Below are 16495 nucleotides of genomic sequence, written 5' to 3' on the forward strand. Positions count from 1 at the left end.
TATATATAACACATAAAATTTAGATACTTAGGCAGGCAGATAATCTTATAAATTTAATGTTGGTTCAAAGATGCAACAATCTTTTGAATTACAATTAACCAATGATCAATCATCCCATTATTGTATTGACCATCCAATCCTTGGATCTCTCTATGTCCTCCTATCTCTCCTCCCACCCATTTATAACCATAGAGATATAACCATATTCCTCTCTCCCTTTCTCTGCTTTCTCTTTCTCTCGTGTACCCCAACCACCCTTGTTTTAAGCTGTTTCTTCTTCCTCCCCTTGCATTGTTTATATATGATGAATAGGAGGATAATTCTCTTAGATTTTTTCCTTTTTTAAATTTACCCTCATAGATTTAGATATACTCGGGACAGATCAAGATGGGTCGTGTTAAGCTGGAGATTAAGAGAATAGAAAACAACACCAATCGGCAAGTTACATTCTCAAAGCGCAGAAATGGACTCATTAAAAAAGCCTATGAGCTTTCCATCCTTTGTGACATTGACATTGCTCTTATCATGTTCTCTCCTTCTGGTCGTCTTAGCCACTTTTCCGGCAAAAGAAGGTTTTTATCAATTCATATTAGATTTCAATAACATTTTGCATGCCCTTATTTATGTGCTCTTGATGCTATTCATTTATGAATACTTTATATCAATTTCTCTCATGTATGGCCTAAATCATGTTTTGCTTCTGTATATCCAGCATGGTTCATGTTCTGGAAAATTTGATACACAAAGTCAAACTCCGTTTTGTTTTGTTCTCTGTCTCTGTCTCTGTTTTTTTTTTTTTTTAATAATTACTATGTGATTGTTCTCGTGATATAAGTGGATTACTTCCAAAACCATTCAAGAAAAATTTTGTTATTACTCATGTTTTTCTGGTATCAGCTTGGGAATAGGATCTCTGACCATTTAGTTTGAATATCCTTTGCGTTCCTCTTAGGAAGAAAGACAAATTCCATCAACGTGTTTTGCTCAACCGTATAGACGGTTATTAACCATTGAATATATGCAAAACCTACTGTAGAATTTCATATATCAATTGTTTATTTCAATTGTTAGTAATTTTTCAAGTCATATATGAACGACTGTCGTTCGCATTTATGTATACAACAATAGCATTATTCAATGATTAATGAATTTAGGAATTATCATAGCTTTTTAGGGTTTTACGATTTTATTTGTTTTCCCTTCTTCTGGTTTATTGATAATTAGTTATTTAATAACAATGCTGTTGTTGAAATCAGGATTGAAGATGTGTTTACTCGTTACATCAATCTCCCAGACCAAGAAAGAGAGCAGTAAGTGCTCTTAATATCAAAATATTTACTTAACTAGTCTTAAAAAAATAAAATAAAAAAAAGTTTAATGATTTAGAATTAGTTTATTCATTGGTCAGCTAATTAATTTTCAATTGTTGCAGTGCTATAATTTTCCCTGATCACAACAAACATCCGTATGCTTCTGTTCCTCACTTTAGATAATACTCTCTGAGTTAATCTTCATTTTGTACCAAATTGTATATTTAGTAATTGGTTCATTGTCCTTTTGCAGTGATCTACAAAACAAAGAGGTCAGACATATGGCATGTAGCAACGTACTCTATTTTATTTTATCTTGTTGTTTCTCAATTATTCTCGAGATAATTCTAAATGATCGAAAACGTATATATACGATGTTGTTTGTTTTCTTGCAGTACTTGCTCAGGACCCTTCAACAACTTCGTAGTGATAATGAGATTGTTCATCAACTAGCCAAGTTTGTAATCTTCTTCCTCTTCATAATCTTAATATAAGTGTTTATCACCCTAATATCTAAGTGATATACAACAAATAATATGACCGTTTCATTTTATTAAACCGTAAGCTCTCTCCGACCAAAAAAAAACTCAGCGGTCAAATAGGATCCATGCACCCAACATCCATGTCAGGACACACTTTATTTGAATAGGTAGCGAGAGTGAAACAATACACTATTACCAACAATTTTCCTTGGAAGTTGAATAAAAGAAATATAAAAAAAAATTTGATATCAAACAATTTGTTCTGTTAGTAATTTTGTCTTCCGTACATAGACTGATCAATGATTTTGGTTGTGTCTACGTGCATGTCTCGATTACTCTAAACTCTTCAAATTGAAGTAGTCCTACTGCAGTTAGCTCTGAAATTGAGGTAAGAACTTTGCTACCTCTCTGAGTTTGCTTTTGTAAGCATTCTGCAGACTATTTTTGTTGTTTCCCATGATCAAAATTAACCTTTGACTTGTATGGTTAATTTTTCATTCTAGGAACTTCAACAGGAAATTGGTGGGCTACAACAACAGGTTCGAATGGCGGAAGATCAAATAAGGTCCTAAAAAGGAAATCCCCCGAGTGAACTAGTTACATGTTGTGGCATAATTAGGTTTAAAAATGATAATTTTGTTAGAAGTTAACTGCACTAAACGAACTTGTTCATCGCAATTTTAATATAAAAATAAATTAACAATTTTTTTACTGTATAAAATCTGATTTGTGGTGACTAAGTCATTTCACTTGATCTTATACAAAACACAGGATATATGAGCCTGACTCACTAAAAATCACATCTATGGCAGAGCTTGAATCATCTGAGAAAAGTCTTGTGGACACCTTGTCGCGTGTTACGCAGAGAAAGGTAGAGTAATGTGTTTGTTCCTAAATAATTTGCGAGTTTTATTGTTTGGCTGCTCTGGTCTAGTTGCACCAGAAAAAAAGTTTTTCTTCTTGCATGTTATTCATTCTTTTCCAATTTTCAAGTAACTGGGTTTGCAAATTTACGTACTAGGTTTTATGCTATGTAATGTTTTTCGTTTCTTATGGATGATGATAAATTGAGGATGATCTCGATCTGCCTTTATTTTGCAGGAATATTTGTTGAGTAACCAGCTATCTTCTTTTGATTCATCTGGAATACAGGTAATACAAATGCTAAGAAGTCCTTTGGCCTGTCAATCGGCTTTATATATGTGCTATATCCATTTGATTGAATCCTCATATGTGAACAACAAATCCCCTAATTACTTTAATTAAAAAAGTCTTTTCCCAGGAAATCTTAGTACACAAACAATGAATTGATACAAGTGTTTTTTGGTTTCAGTTTTTTTGTTTTTTTTTTCCCCTGATAACTCGATTATTGTATGGCTGTATGCTATAGAGTTAGCATATATAGATCTTGATTTTGGGGAAATTTTCATGCAGCAAATGTTGCCAGGTTCTTTTGAGAATGAGGTGGCAGGTTGGCTGGCTAACGGTGGTCACAACCACACCCAAATATACGATGCTTCTGCTCCTTTGGATCACCAACTTAGGTACGTTGCCATCAAACCCTAATCTCAATTGAATTACTTAACTTTTACAATAGCCTGATGTGTTTGTATATGTACGCATAGGAACTTGTCGTCGTCACTGTATGATCCTTTTTCACAAGGAACGAGTTCAAATGGTGGAGCAGATCCGAGTAGCATGGGAGAGTGTCATGTGAGTGTTACAAACGGCAGTGATGGAGAGCTTCCTCCTTGGCCTCAGCCATACACATCTTCCGGACACCATTCCACCCTTATGCAACCATCATTGATGCCTCAATATCAGGTAATTTATGATATCTTGCATGCTATGCTATCAAACTACAAATTAGGCGAAAACATACAACTATAATTCATGCGGTCCTTTTCAAAAAAAAAAAAAAATCATGTTGTCATACTTAAACAAGTACATGTACGTGGTAGGGGTTGTGTTGCATGGGTGTTATGTTGTAAAACATACGCTTATAATTTTAATTACTGCAGCAGGCAATGGTAAGCTCAAACATGCCAGATATAATACCACACGAGCAGGTGGAGATTCCAGTTAGCAGCTCCAACGTACAAGCTTACAATGAAGGTGCAGACAATTATCATGATCAAAACAATAAAGTTCCTCAGCTTAATGGACATTAATATATATTCCACACAATATATACTAATTCAAGTGCTGATGAGATTCAGTTGATCATTATTCATCGATGCTCGATCCCCATATTTTAATTAATTAGCTGCTGTTGTAATTTGTAGCAGTACTGTAACTAGGAGAATTAATTTAGCAGCTTTGCTAGCTCGCATTGCAAAGCTGCCGGTGAAATCTTGTAAAAAAAAAAAAAAAAAAAAAAAAGAACTAACAAAATTTTGCATTTTATAATTATGAATCGTATCTTTTAATGTTACTTTTTCACCCTTAAGTGTTTGGGCAAAGGAAAATGATTGTTGGCCTCAATGAGGCTTAAGATTTGGGGCCTCAATATTAGATGTCATGCTATGTCACCTACATACATCATCAATCTGCCAAATCATGTCATGTAATTCTTGAAAAAAAAAAACCATCTTATTCTTCCAAAATCTAATGGCTATAAATTATTTTAGTTTTCTTCTAAAAAAAAATTATTTTATTTTTTCTTTCTTTTCATTACACTCATACTTAGATTTAAACATTAAACAAAGAACAAAAGAGTTCAAAAAAAAAAAAACCTAAGGCTGCCAACGACTGTGCGACCACCTAAACCCTAAGTCTGATCGTGCTTTGCCGACATGTTACAAGGAAACGTCCTCGTGTGGAACTGCAGAGGCATCGTTAACTACGAAACTCAGCGTGCTCTAATTGATCTGGTGCATGCAAAGATGCCAACACTTATTTTTCTCTCAGAAACCCTAGCAAAGAAGGGTTTGATTGACTCATTGAAAAACAGCTGCGATTTAAGGGAGGCTTTTGTGTGCCTCATGAGGAAGCCTCTTAAGGCTTGGCGCTATTCTGGAATGATGACACGCATGTGGATTTGCGCACATACTCAACAAACCATATTGACGCTATAATAGGCAAATCAGGGACTGATCTGTGGCACTTCACCGACATTTATGGTGTGGCTGCTAGGGGAGGTAGAGACTGGACTTGGAGACTAATTGAAACTTTGGCTGCACAACCATGTTCACTTCCCTGGCTAATGGTAGGGGACTTTAATGAAATTATGTGTCATGATGATAAAACAGGGGGAGTGCCTCGTGCAATGGCAGCCATGGCGAAATTTCGAAACACTATGGCTAGATGTGGTCTTATTGACATGGGATATGTAGGAAGTAGGTATACTTGGTATAACCGGTATACAAAAGAAAGACTTGATAGAGGGTTCTAGACATCACAATGGCGTCATCGTTTCCGAATGAGCAGAGTTATCACTCTTGATCCCTCTGACTTTGATCATTGCCCGTTATTGATTGAAGTTAGGCCTGAAAGGCTGTTTCAAAAAAGAATGGTAAGACGGTTTCTTTTTGAAGAATGTTGGTGGGGAAGGCCAAAATGTGATGCTATAATCTAGCAAGAATGGTCAAGTCCTACAACCGGCAATGCTCTAAGGCAGCTAGGGCATAATTTTGCTTGCACAGGAAGGAGTTTGATGCATGTAGTGGCATGTCTCGGACTTTGATAAAAAGAAAGTCGAGATGAGGGTAGTTCAAGAGAAGTTATGGGACCTGATGGGACAGCCACACTCCTCTCCTTTGTATGAGGAACAAAAAACACTTCATGTACGCTACAATCAACTTCTCACTAATCACGACAAGTACTGGAGGCAACGGTCTAGGGCATTATGGTTAAAGGAGGGCGATAGAAACTTAGCCTATTTCCATAGGAGAGCTAGCAATCGTAGAAGTCGAAATATGATAAAGGGTCTTATGATGACCAGGCTGAGTGGCAAACTGATCCACAGATTATTCATTAGCTCTTACATACTTATTTTCAGCAGATTTTTACAACTGGAGGCATAGATGACAGTGCCCTATAAGAAGTGTTGAATGCTACGCCAAATAAGGTCACTGATCAAACGAATGCAAGCCTGTTACAAAGCTATTCTGTTGATGAGATTAGAAGTGCACTGTTTCAAATGCATCCCCAAAAAAGCCCTGGCCCAGATGGTATGTCACCTTTCTTCTTTAAAAAATATTGGCATATTTTTGGACAGGATGTTTGTATTGTAGGGAAGAATTTCATGGAGAAGGGTGAATTATGGTTGGAAGCTAACTTCACTCACCTGTATTTGATCCCAAAAATTCAGAATCCAAGGATGCCACACATTTCAGATCTATAGCCTTGTGCAATGTCTTTTGTCGCATTAGCTCAAAGGTAGTTGCCAATAGATTAAAACTTCTGCTCCAGGATATTATCTCTCCTTTGCAAAGTGCATATGTGCCGGAGCGCCTCATTTTAGACAATACCTTGGTCGCTACGGAAGCAGCCCATTTTATGCATAAACTGAAGCAGCAGGAAACAAGTTTCTTTTCTCTTAAACTGGATATAAGCAAGGCTTATGATCACTTGGAATGGAGTTTTGTGAAAGCCATTTTACTAAAACTTGGTTTTGCTCCTCAATGGGTTGAAACAATCATGCTTTGTGTCATGTCTGTGAAGTATGCTATTCTAATACATGGTGAGCCTTCAGAATAGATTATCCCATCTAGAGGCATTAGGCAAGGTGATCCATTATCACCTTACCTCTTTATTCTATACGGTGAGGGTCTATCATCTCTGATCACTCAAGCGGTCCACAGCAACTCAATTCAGGGCCTTACCATGTGTTCCCAAGCTCCTACACTCCACCATCTCTTTTTTGCTGATGATAGCATTTTGTTTGTCACAGCAACTGTTAAGGAATGCAGGCAATACAGAAGATTATTAATTGTTTATGAGAAAGCGTCGAGTCAGAAGGTAAATTTTGAAAAAAGCAGTGTAGCTTTCAATAACAATGTTCAGCAAGCTCAACAACATGATTTAGCATCCATCTTGGAAGTTAAATGTGTCACTGAGCATGACAGGTATCCGGGGCTCCCTATGCGTGTTGGAAGATCGAAGACAGCCATTTTTGGGTATATCAAAGAAAAACTTACAAAAAAAGCTAGTCAGCTGGAAGGCTAAGATTCTTAATGCAGCAGGAAAAGAGACTTTAATCAAGGTAGTGGCTCAAACTATGCCTCTGTACATACATAGCACTTGCCGGCCATAATCAGCACTTAGACTTGACCATGTCACCTTGTCGGAGTGACTTCAAAAGTGTAACCCCTGGACACACAGCAAGACAACCTCCACCGGCAAGCCAACTTCAGGCCGAAACATGCCTTGACGCGCCAACACGCGCCACCCAAAGTTGTCTCTGCGGAAAGGACCAAAACTCAGCAAACTGAAGTGTATCAGTCCCATATCGAAAACAAGACTGAGGTAACTCACTATGTCACCTATAAAATGTCCACTTCTCTCTCTTCATTAACTACGCATTCAATAGCTATTTACCGCTACATTTGTCAATACAAGTACATCGTTTAACTTTAGCATCGGAGGAGTGAAGACCACCAACCGCAGTCTCCCCTCTTGACACCGTTTTATTTCTCTTGACAGATTAGCGGGACTTCACGAACTATATACGTACATATCGGAAGATTGGACCCCCCTGTCCACGTTATCGGAAACCTACATCATATGGCGGTATTCTGAGCATTAACATTGGCGCCGTCTGTGGGAACCTTTGAACTAAGAGTCATTTCCCATTAACCTACCATGGCAAGCGGAAGCGGCGAGGGCGTCGGGGGCCAAGCAGATCAGACTGCCAACCCTCAGCCCAACCCTACCAACCCATCAACCGTCAACCGTGAGTTATTTACCATACCAATTAACGTAGACGGTCAAAATCTCAACACCCCCGAGGTACTCCCAACACAATCTGTCGTGGAAAACCAAACTGGCACAAGCCGTCAGACACAAGGCCGGGATCTTGCTGCCATGTTAGAGATAGCCTTGGTAGACTTGCACAACGCAAACAGAGAGCGGGAAAAGGAGCGGAGAGAGAAGGCGGAAGCTCAAAACCAGGTGGCGACGCTATTGTCAAAATTTGACGAGCTGAAGAAAGCACTGGGAACGAGTGCACGACCAACCCAGAGTGAGCACTCCCAAAGCGCAAGGCTTAGTCCAAGCACAAGGACAAGAGCAGCACCGATACTGGTAATCCCAATGGGTGTCGCTCTAAACCCAGCTGAACTAGCGGGATTAGAACCTACACCACCACTGTAGTTGGCACAAGAGTAGGTAGCAGACTCACAACCGCAATATGATAACTCATTCAGTGCCGGTCAACAAAGAGGAACCGGAAACATGCTTGCACCACGACAACAGTTAGTGGCACCAACCCAACGACCGACTGTCGACGCCACCGCCTTGATACTGGAAAAAATGCGGGAGCTAGAGGAAAGGTTACTCAGAGCTGAGGCTGGCACTCTACCACTAGCGCAGAATCCACTCTTTGCGGCACGACCTGGTCCATTTACCGCCAGAATTTTGCAAATCGTCAGGCCCACATACGCCAAAACGCCCAAGATAGCCTAATTTGGCGGCTCAACAGATCCATTCGTGCACATGGACACTTTCAAGAAGGTGACAAATAACAAGGGATTTGATGACGCAACACTTTGTCACCTATTTAGCGAAACGTTGGATGGCGAGGCAATGAGTTGGTTTTTCGAATGCCCACCAGGTTCTCTGGACTAATTCTCAGCTCTGTCAAACGCATTTCTGTCAAGATTCATCCTCATGACGGACGGTTACCACAACTCCAGCCAACTATTCAGCATCAACCAAGGTATTGATGAGTCATTAAAATCATTTGTCACAAGGTGGAGGACCGCCACATCGAGATGTCGGGATCTTGACAAAATAATGGCGCTGGCGGCCTTCAAGCAGGGACACCACAAGGCAAGTTTTCTATATCACCTCAACGGTAATTGTCCAAACGCCACCTATGACTACATCATGAATGAGGCAGTCCTACATGCCCAAGCTGAATACAGCACCTATGGTGCCACACTACCACCACCACAAACTCCACTTAAAAACCCCCAACCCGCCACATTCCAACAAGGAAACGCCACCACCACTCTAAACATAACCACACCGCCCAATGACAAAAAAAGGGAATGGCAGCAGGGTAATTACCAGGACAAGCGGCAAAAGGATCAACAGTATCATAACAAGGGCAACAGATCTTTTCATAATGATCGCCGCAACAAAGCGACAACCGCCACAATAAGCCCGCCACAAATGCTCAAAAATTTGAGGTCTTTACAGTCTTAACGGCGTCATATGAAGAAATATATGATCAGTGCAAAGATCAAATCCCACCACCACCCCTAAGAAAATACCCCAGAGTAGGAAAACCTAGAAACACCGGCAAATGGTGCAAACCCTATGAGGATAGTGGTCACAACACCAACGATTGCAACGCACTCAAGACTGCAATTGAGTCATTATACCGCGACGGAAAGCTGGAGCAGTATAAGGTCCGACAACCACCTCTGGTTGTCGCCAACATCGAGCCAATGCGGCGGATTAGCACCATTGATGGTGGTGCTTTCATAGCCAGCTTATCACACAGAGCAAGAAAGCGTTATGAGCGCGCTAACCACCCAAAAAAGGTATTCAATATCCGCTATGACCGGTCAGCCAAAATGGTCAAAACTGGTTGGGAACCAATCACTTTCTCCGAGGAGGAGGAGCGACGTATTCACTCACCTCATAACGACCCATTTCTGATAGATGCAGTCCTCGACAAGTGGTCCGTAGGAAGGGTACTGATAGATAGCGGGTCCGCTATCAACGTCATATTCAACGGCTGTTACAAGCAACTGCAGCGCAACAACAAACTTCTGCAAGATCACGAGCCGCTACTTAGTTTCTCCGGCGACGTGACCCAACCTCTAGGGTCAGATTATATGCTCTTGTTGGTTGGAACAGTCCCCTGTACGGCGGAAATACATACTGAATTCATTGTGGTAGACTACTTCAGCTCATACAACGCCATTATCGATCGCCCAGCTCTCAACAAACTCAAATGCATCATTGCAGGATACATGCTACTCATGAAGTTCCCAACACCCAACGACACTGGGTCTGTCAGGGGAAGCCAATCAATAGCACGAGAGTGTTACTCAACAACAGTGTCAAGGTCAAGAGGCCGCCATGAAATTTTAACGGTAGCCAATACACCACAGTTGACGGACAAAATTGATGACCCCAGAGATGACGAGGAAAAATACTACAAAAAGGAGCCCGTCAACCCAGAGACGTCGCTCCACACTGTAAGCATCTCCGATGAGCACCCAGAGAGAACTGTTCGGATCGGAGCCCAACTCTCCCCGGAGATAGCAGCTGAACTCACCCAGTTTCTCAAGGAAAACGCCGCAGTCTTTGCATGGTCGTACGCTGACATGCCAGGAATCTCTCCCGACATAATTCAACATAAGCTCAGCATCAAGCCAGCCTTTTACCCCGTCAAGCAGAAGCGACGGGAATTTGACGAAGAAAGATATCGGGCCATCAGGGAAGAGGTAACCAAGTTGTGCGACATAGACTTCATTCGTCAGGTTCATTATCCACAATGGATCACCAACATGGTAATGGTAAAGAAACCTAACGGAAAGTGGCGGATGTGTGTCGACTTCAAAGGTTTGAACAAGGCATGCCCCAAGGATAGCTTCCCGCTACCTCGCATTGACCAATTGGTTGACGCAACAGCAAGACATGAGCTACTCAGTATGATGGATGCTTTTTCTGGCTACAACCAGATAAAGATGCACCCCGACAACCAGGAGTGCACAACATTCACCACCGACAAAGGTTTATATTGCTACAATGTCATGCCCTTTGGCCTCAAGAATGCCGGAGCCACATACCAACGATTGATGAACGCAATGTTTGCAGAACACTTGGGTAAGATCATTGAGGTATATGTCGACAACATGCTTGTCAAAAGCGTAAAAGCTAGCGGTCATGTGGCCAACCTCCGCATCATCTTTGCCATATTGCTAGCATATGGAATGCGCCTGAATTCGGAGAAATATTTCTTTGGCGTAACCGCCAGCAAGTTCCTCAGGTATATAGTCAGTGAGCGGGGAATAGAGGCTAACCCCGACAAAGTACAGACAGTCATAAACATGAAATCTCTAGAGAAAAAAGTTGAGGTACAGAGTCTGTAGGGAAAGTTAACGGCTCTTTCCCGGTTCATCTCCAGGCTAACCGACAAATGCCTACCCTTCTTCAAGGCAATGAAGCGGTCCCATTGCAAAGTGGTACATTGGACGCCTGATTGTGAAGCGGCGTTTCAAAACCTCAAGGAATATTTGGCCTCTGTTCTGCTACTCTCAACTCCGATACCGGGCGAAACACTATACATCTACCTAGCAGTGTCGAAGTCTGCCATCAGTTGCGCAATTGTCCGCAGGGAGGCAACAGAAGAATTGCCGGTATTCTATGCCGGTAGAGGCATGAATGGAGCGGAAACAAGGTACTCGCCACTTGAGCAACTGGCGCTAACACTCATAATGGCCACCAGAAGGTTCGTCAATATTTCCAAGAACATACAATCCATGTTCTCACAAATCAACCGCTAAAGCAAGTTCTCCAAAGTCCGGAACATTTAGGATGCCTTAGCAAATAGGCAATAGAACTCAGCGAGTTCAACATCGATTACAAACCAAGAACCGCCATCAGGGGACAGGCTGTTGCTGATTTCATAGCAGAGTTAACGAAACCACAGCCGGAACATACCACCGATGTAATGTCAGAGGACAGCATTCAGCACCCTGAAGCCACACAGGCAAAGACGCAATCACAGTGGGATCTCTATGTAGACGGTTCCACATGCTCCAAGGCTTACGGCGCCGCTATAATCCTCACCGGGCCAGGGGAACTTAACGTAGAGTACGCCCTAAAGTTTAACTTCAAAGCCTCCAACAATATGGCGGAGTACGAGGCACTTATCGCAGGGTTATTGCTGGCCATCGATTGTGGAGCAGAAAGTGTCAACATCTTCAGTAACTCACAGCTGGTGGTCAATCAAGTCAACGACATTTTTCAGGTCAAAGACAAACAACTGGCGGCATATCTAGGGTACGCCAAGACACTGCTCGGCAGGTTCAGTTTCTTCAACATCACGCAAATACCCTGCCAAAAGAATGCACAAGCCGACTCCCTGGCACGCTTGGCAACAACTCAGCCACATCAAAGTCCCGCCGATACTAGGGTGGAGACCCTCGATAAGCCTAGCATCACTAAAACTCTGGTGGAAGTCTACACCATCGAGGTAGGCCCAAATTGGATGGATGAGATACTCAACTACAAAAGTGACGGCACATTGCCATCCGACAAAGTCGAAGCGAGACGACTGGTGCGAAGGGCAACACGTTACAATATTCAAAATGGCAAACTCTACTGCCAAGGGTTCACACATCCCAACTTAAAGTGCCTAACGCCAGAAAAGGGAAAACAGGTCCTAGCAAAAATACACGCTGGAGAGTGCGGTAATCACTCAGGAGCTAGATCATTAGCCAACCGCACCATGCGTCAAGGATATTTCTGGCTGACATTGGGAGATGACGCCAAAGAAACATCAAGAGCATGTCACAAATGCCAGCAGTACGCAGACCTTCCGCATGCACCAGCAGAACCGTTATCCATCATTATCACACCCTAGATTCACTCCATGTGAGGGCTGGACATTGTCGGAAAACTCCCAACCGCCAAAAGTCAGTTCAAATACATAATCGTAGCCATCGATTACGACAGCAAATGGATCGAGGCTGAACCATTAACGGCCATCACCACCGCCAAGGTCCATCATTTCTTATGGAAAAATATCTACTGTCGATATGGAGTGCCCGATATAACCATTACCGATAACGGAACGCAATTCAACAACGAAGAACTCATCAGCTTCACCGCCAAACTAGGCATCAAGATGCGTTTCGCTTCGGTGGCACACCCCCAGACCAATGGCCAGGTGGAATCCGCCAACAAAATCATCAAGAAGCTGCTAAAAAAAGAAATTGGAAGACAAGAAAGGCCTATGGGCTGAAAAACTCTCGGAAGTTCTTTGGGCTATCCGGACAACACCAACATCAGCCAACGGTGAAACCCCATTTTGCATGATGTTTGGCACAGAAGCAGTCCTCCCCATTGAGGTAACCCAACCAACAGCTAGGGTTGACGGACATGACACCACAACAAACGTTGCCGGCGTCAATCTCAACAAGGACCTATTCGAGGAAAGACGAGACAAAGCCCACCTGCATAACTTGCAAAACAAGTAGCAAGTGTCGCGTTTTTACAGCAATCGTGTAAAGGCCAGAAATCTACAACTCGGCGATTGGGTCATGAAAGAAGTCATACCACCGTCAAAAGCACTTCGCCCAACTTGGGAGGGACCTTACCAAATCATAGATGTAGTGAGCCCCAGCACATTTTACTTGAAAAACAAGGAGGGCGTCACATCCACTCACCCGTGGAACACTCAACATCTCCGCTACTACTATAAGTAGCGCCGTAACATGCCCACGAGCATCTTCACTTAGCTAATTTTTGCAAAGTTTAGCTAAGAAAAGCTACCCTACGGGTACATATTTTTGTAAGAAGCTGGGTCCGCCCAGTCGTCAATGAAACGAGGAATTATTCAAACCATTGTCCCACACATGCACAAAAAAAAAAAAAAAAAAAAAAAACATAAAAACATGTCAAATATATCAAGTCTGGCCAAGCCAACACATTTGCTCCTCAGGACAAGGGCGATATATATGCATTTAACGGGCCAATCTTAATCCCTTTCATGTTTCATTGACGTGCAAAAATATTTCCGCCACAATCCCAAGGGAATTAGCGGACAAACATCCATCACAATACAAAGGAAAGCAATTACATTAAAAGTTTCATATTAACATATCCTAATCTTGTCCGGCCTGAGAGGAGGACCCCGAAACACGATCACCGCGGCGGCGTTTCTCCACAAGCTAATGAGAACCCATCTTTCTTTTCTCAGCTTTACTTGTCGGCGTCGGAGTCTCAGGATTACCATCAGACCTCGCGCCATCTTCTCCAGAAGAACCACTCTCTTCGCTACCATCAGCAGCGCGTGATCCAAAGGTGGAGGCATCTAATACTGTTCTAGCTGAAGATGTCGCTACTCTTCTGAGGACATATCTGATGTTTCAATTTCTGTTTGAGTGAGAGAGATCGATGAGGGTTTGAACTGCTTCTTGGCTACTTTATTCTTTCTTGGGTAGTTTTTTCTCTTGTTTTTGCACTTAATTCTAAAAGGTGGGTGTGCGTAGTTGTATGCTCGTTTGTGGGTGTACTTGGATGTGTAATCTATGTGATGGCTTTTTCTGACTGCCTTTATAAGCAAGTCATCATTGTACTGCTTGCTGAATTGCATAATGGATGACCTTTTTCAACTCAAAAAAAAGAAGATGATATTTGGCTCGAGGATGAGAGGCCTTTATTTTTTTATATAAATTAAGAAAATCTATGATCCCTTCTACATGTATCATATTTTGAACATTTGGTCTCTAAATTTAACATTAAGATTAAAAAATAAAATAAAAAGATAGTAGCCTAGTATATTCAGAGGAGAAGTCGAAAGTTTACAAGTTTAAAATGACTGTGAGATTAAGTGAGTAATTAGTAGGGTGGCCGTAGCTCCATCCAAAACAAGTAATTAGTAGGGCTTTAGTATGTTATTACTGTTAATCTGCAGTGACAATTAATAGTACAGTACTGACATACTAAGGCCCATTTTGGGATAGTTTAGCTTAAATAGTAAGCAGCTGTAGCTTTTAGTTTATGAAAGCTGCTTTTTACTAACTTGCAGCAGCTTAATGGCGTAACTTTTGAAATAAGTTGCTTTATTAAATTTTACCAAACACATTTTGCTAATTAATTTATAAGTTAAGCAACTTTTTACATAACATGAGCTATGCCAACTGGGCTTAACAGTTGATCGAGGAGTATAATAACTCGTTTGTGCTCAACTTTTAGTTTATTCAAATCTAAGGATGGCCGGAGAATGATAAGATAGTTGAATTAGTTTAATTGCTTGATTATTCTACATCGTTGAATATATAACAGTTGAGCATAATTGAGTAAAAAATCGAATCGACTAGGTGAACAAGATTGTGGAAGAAACACCATCAAAATCTTTTTTACTTTTTTCATTTTCACATTTCAAATTTAACTCTAACATGATTTATCTTTTTCATAATAGATTTTTTTACCTTTTTCACCAAGCTATAAATAAGCTGCTGCATGTCATGCATTTGTTGCCTTCCTTCCTCGACCAACTCGAGGTATACATACACTTTTATCTACTTTCCTCTTATTTCTTAGTCTCATTCATTTCCAACTTCTTTCTTCAAGTCGCCAACTGCTAGTTCTCAGGCTTAAATTTCCTTACATCTGCGTTCTCAGACGTAAATTTCTATTACATGCAGGATCTCTACACCGTGAAGCATAAATTAATCCCAAGGTAATTCACATGAATCTCCCAACAAATCAAGAAATCATTTTGAATTCATATACGAGCACTTTTCACTATGGATTTCTACACCAATTTTAACCGCTGCATCATTGATATCACAGTAGTAGTGAATTTAAGTGACAAAAATTGCTACCCGTGATTTTTCAAGGGCTGATTTTTGTAAATTTGAATTAGTCTTAACATGCTTATTGTCTTTAACAATTGGATCTCTTATCTCTTTGTTTACGGCTTTTGCCTTTTGCCGTCCCTTTGAATGATTTCAGGTCCATCAATTCTCTGCTTGCTAATGTAGAAGTAAAGTAAATAGCAGAAAGTTTGTGTCAGTTTCTAAAATTCAGTCTTAATTGGTCAACTTCCCTGACCTTAATGTTTTCAGTCCTCTAGTTTTGAGTTGCATTATTTTTCATGAGGTAGGTCAGTTAATGAAAGTGACCCAAATGGGAGTGCAGCAGAGCCAAGTTCTGGTATTATTTCTTTTGGCAAGAAAGTTCTGGTATTATCACTTCAGGATTTTGATAGGTTCTAAGCAGATAGATTCCATTCACTTTCCCCCCCCCCCCCCCCAGTCTGCTCTAGGTTGTGTCTGAGCTGCACTACTCAACTTTTTCTTCTTCCTGAGCAAGTTAAATGATTCCCCTAGGAGCAAGTTCACCCGTTGAGGTCACTAGTATTGACCCATTCACTGCTTTTTGCCTTTCATTTCCACCATCTAAGTCATTGGATCAGATACTGTTCACAAAAAGTCACCGAATGTCAGTTTGTAGGTCACAAAATTGACCCAAAGTGACATTTTGTGAACAGTGTCTGACCCGGTGACCTAAATGGTGGAATTGAAAGGCAAAAAGCAGTGAATAGTATTGACTTAGTGACTTCAACGAATGAACTTGCTTAGTTTTCCATTGGTACCATCAATATCTTATCCCAAATTTAGCCTTGTTTTTTTTTTTCTTCTTCTGTTCTTTTCTTCTCAAAAGTGACTGTCCATTAAGTTTCTGTGTCTTTATTAAACTACAGTCTACCAAGAATCACAAAAGCTCAAACCCGATTACTCATTGGTTATTTGCTATTTTAAAATTAACTCATTTTTTATATTAATCACC

At 41.0% G+C, this 16495-nt stretch overlaps 1 protein-coding gene across 5 annotated transcripts; it reads left to right on the forward strand.

Annotated features, from left to right (window-relative positions):
• Nucleotides 1–213: 213 nt before the first annotated feature.
• LOC133745822 (agamous-like MADS-box protein AGL104) lies at nucleotides 214–4188 on the forward strand. Of its 5 annotated transcripts, none has more exons than XM_062173960.1 (12): nucleotides 214–572; nucleotides 1257–1310; nucleotides 1433–1465; nucleotides 1564–1606; nucleotides 1706–1767; nucleotides 2150–2180; nucleotides 2296–2357; nucleotides 2564–2663; nucleotides 2894–2944; nucleotides 3227–3336; nucleotides 3418–3616; nucleotides 3817–4188. In XM_062173960.1, exons 1-12 carry the CDS (start codon nucleotides 388–390, stop codon nucleotides 3961–3963), a joined length of 1077 nt encoding a protein of 358 aa, XP_062029944.1. In that variant the 5' UTR covers nucleotides 214–387; the 3' UTR covers nucleotides 3964–4188. The 5 variants fall into 5 exon arrangements, with proteins under 5 accessions (XP_062029944.1, XP_062029942.1, XP_062029943.1 ...); XM_062173958.1 differs by having other exon boundaries at nucleotides 215–572; nucleotides 3814–4186; XM_062173959.1 differs by having other exon boundaries at nucleotides 216–572; nucleotides 2153–2180; nucleotides 3814–4184.
• Nucleotides 4189–16495: the final 12307 nt, after the last annotated feature.

The sequence above is a fragment of the Rosa rugosa genome, chromosome 4 (assembly GCF_958449725.1).
Source record: "Rosa rugosa chromosome 4, drRosRugo1.1, whole genome shotgun sequence".
Taxonomy (NCBI): domain Eukaryota; kingdom Viridiplantae; phylum Streptophyta; class Magnoliopsida; order Rosales; family Rosaceae; genus Rosa; species Rosa rugosa.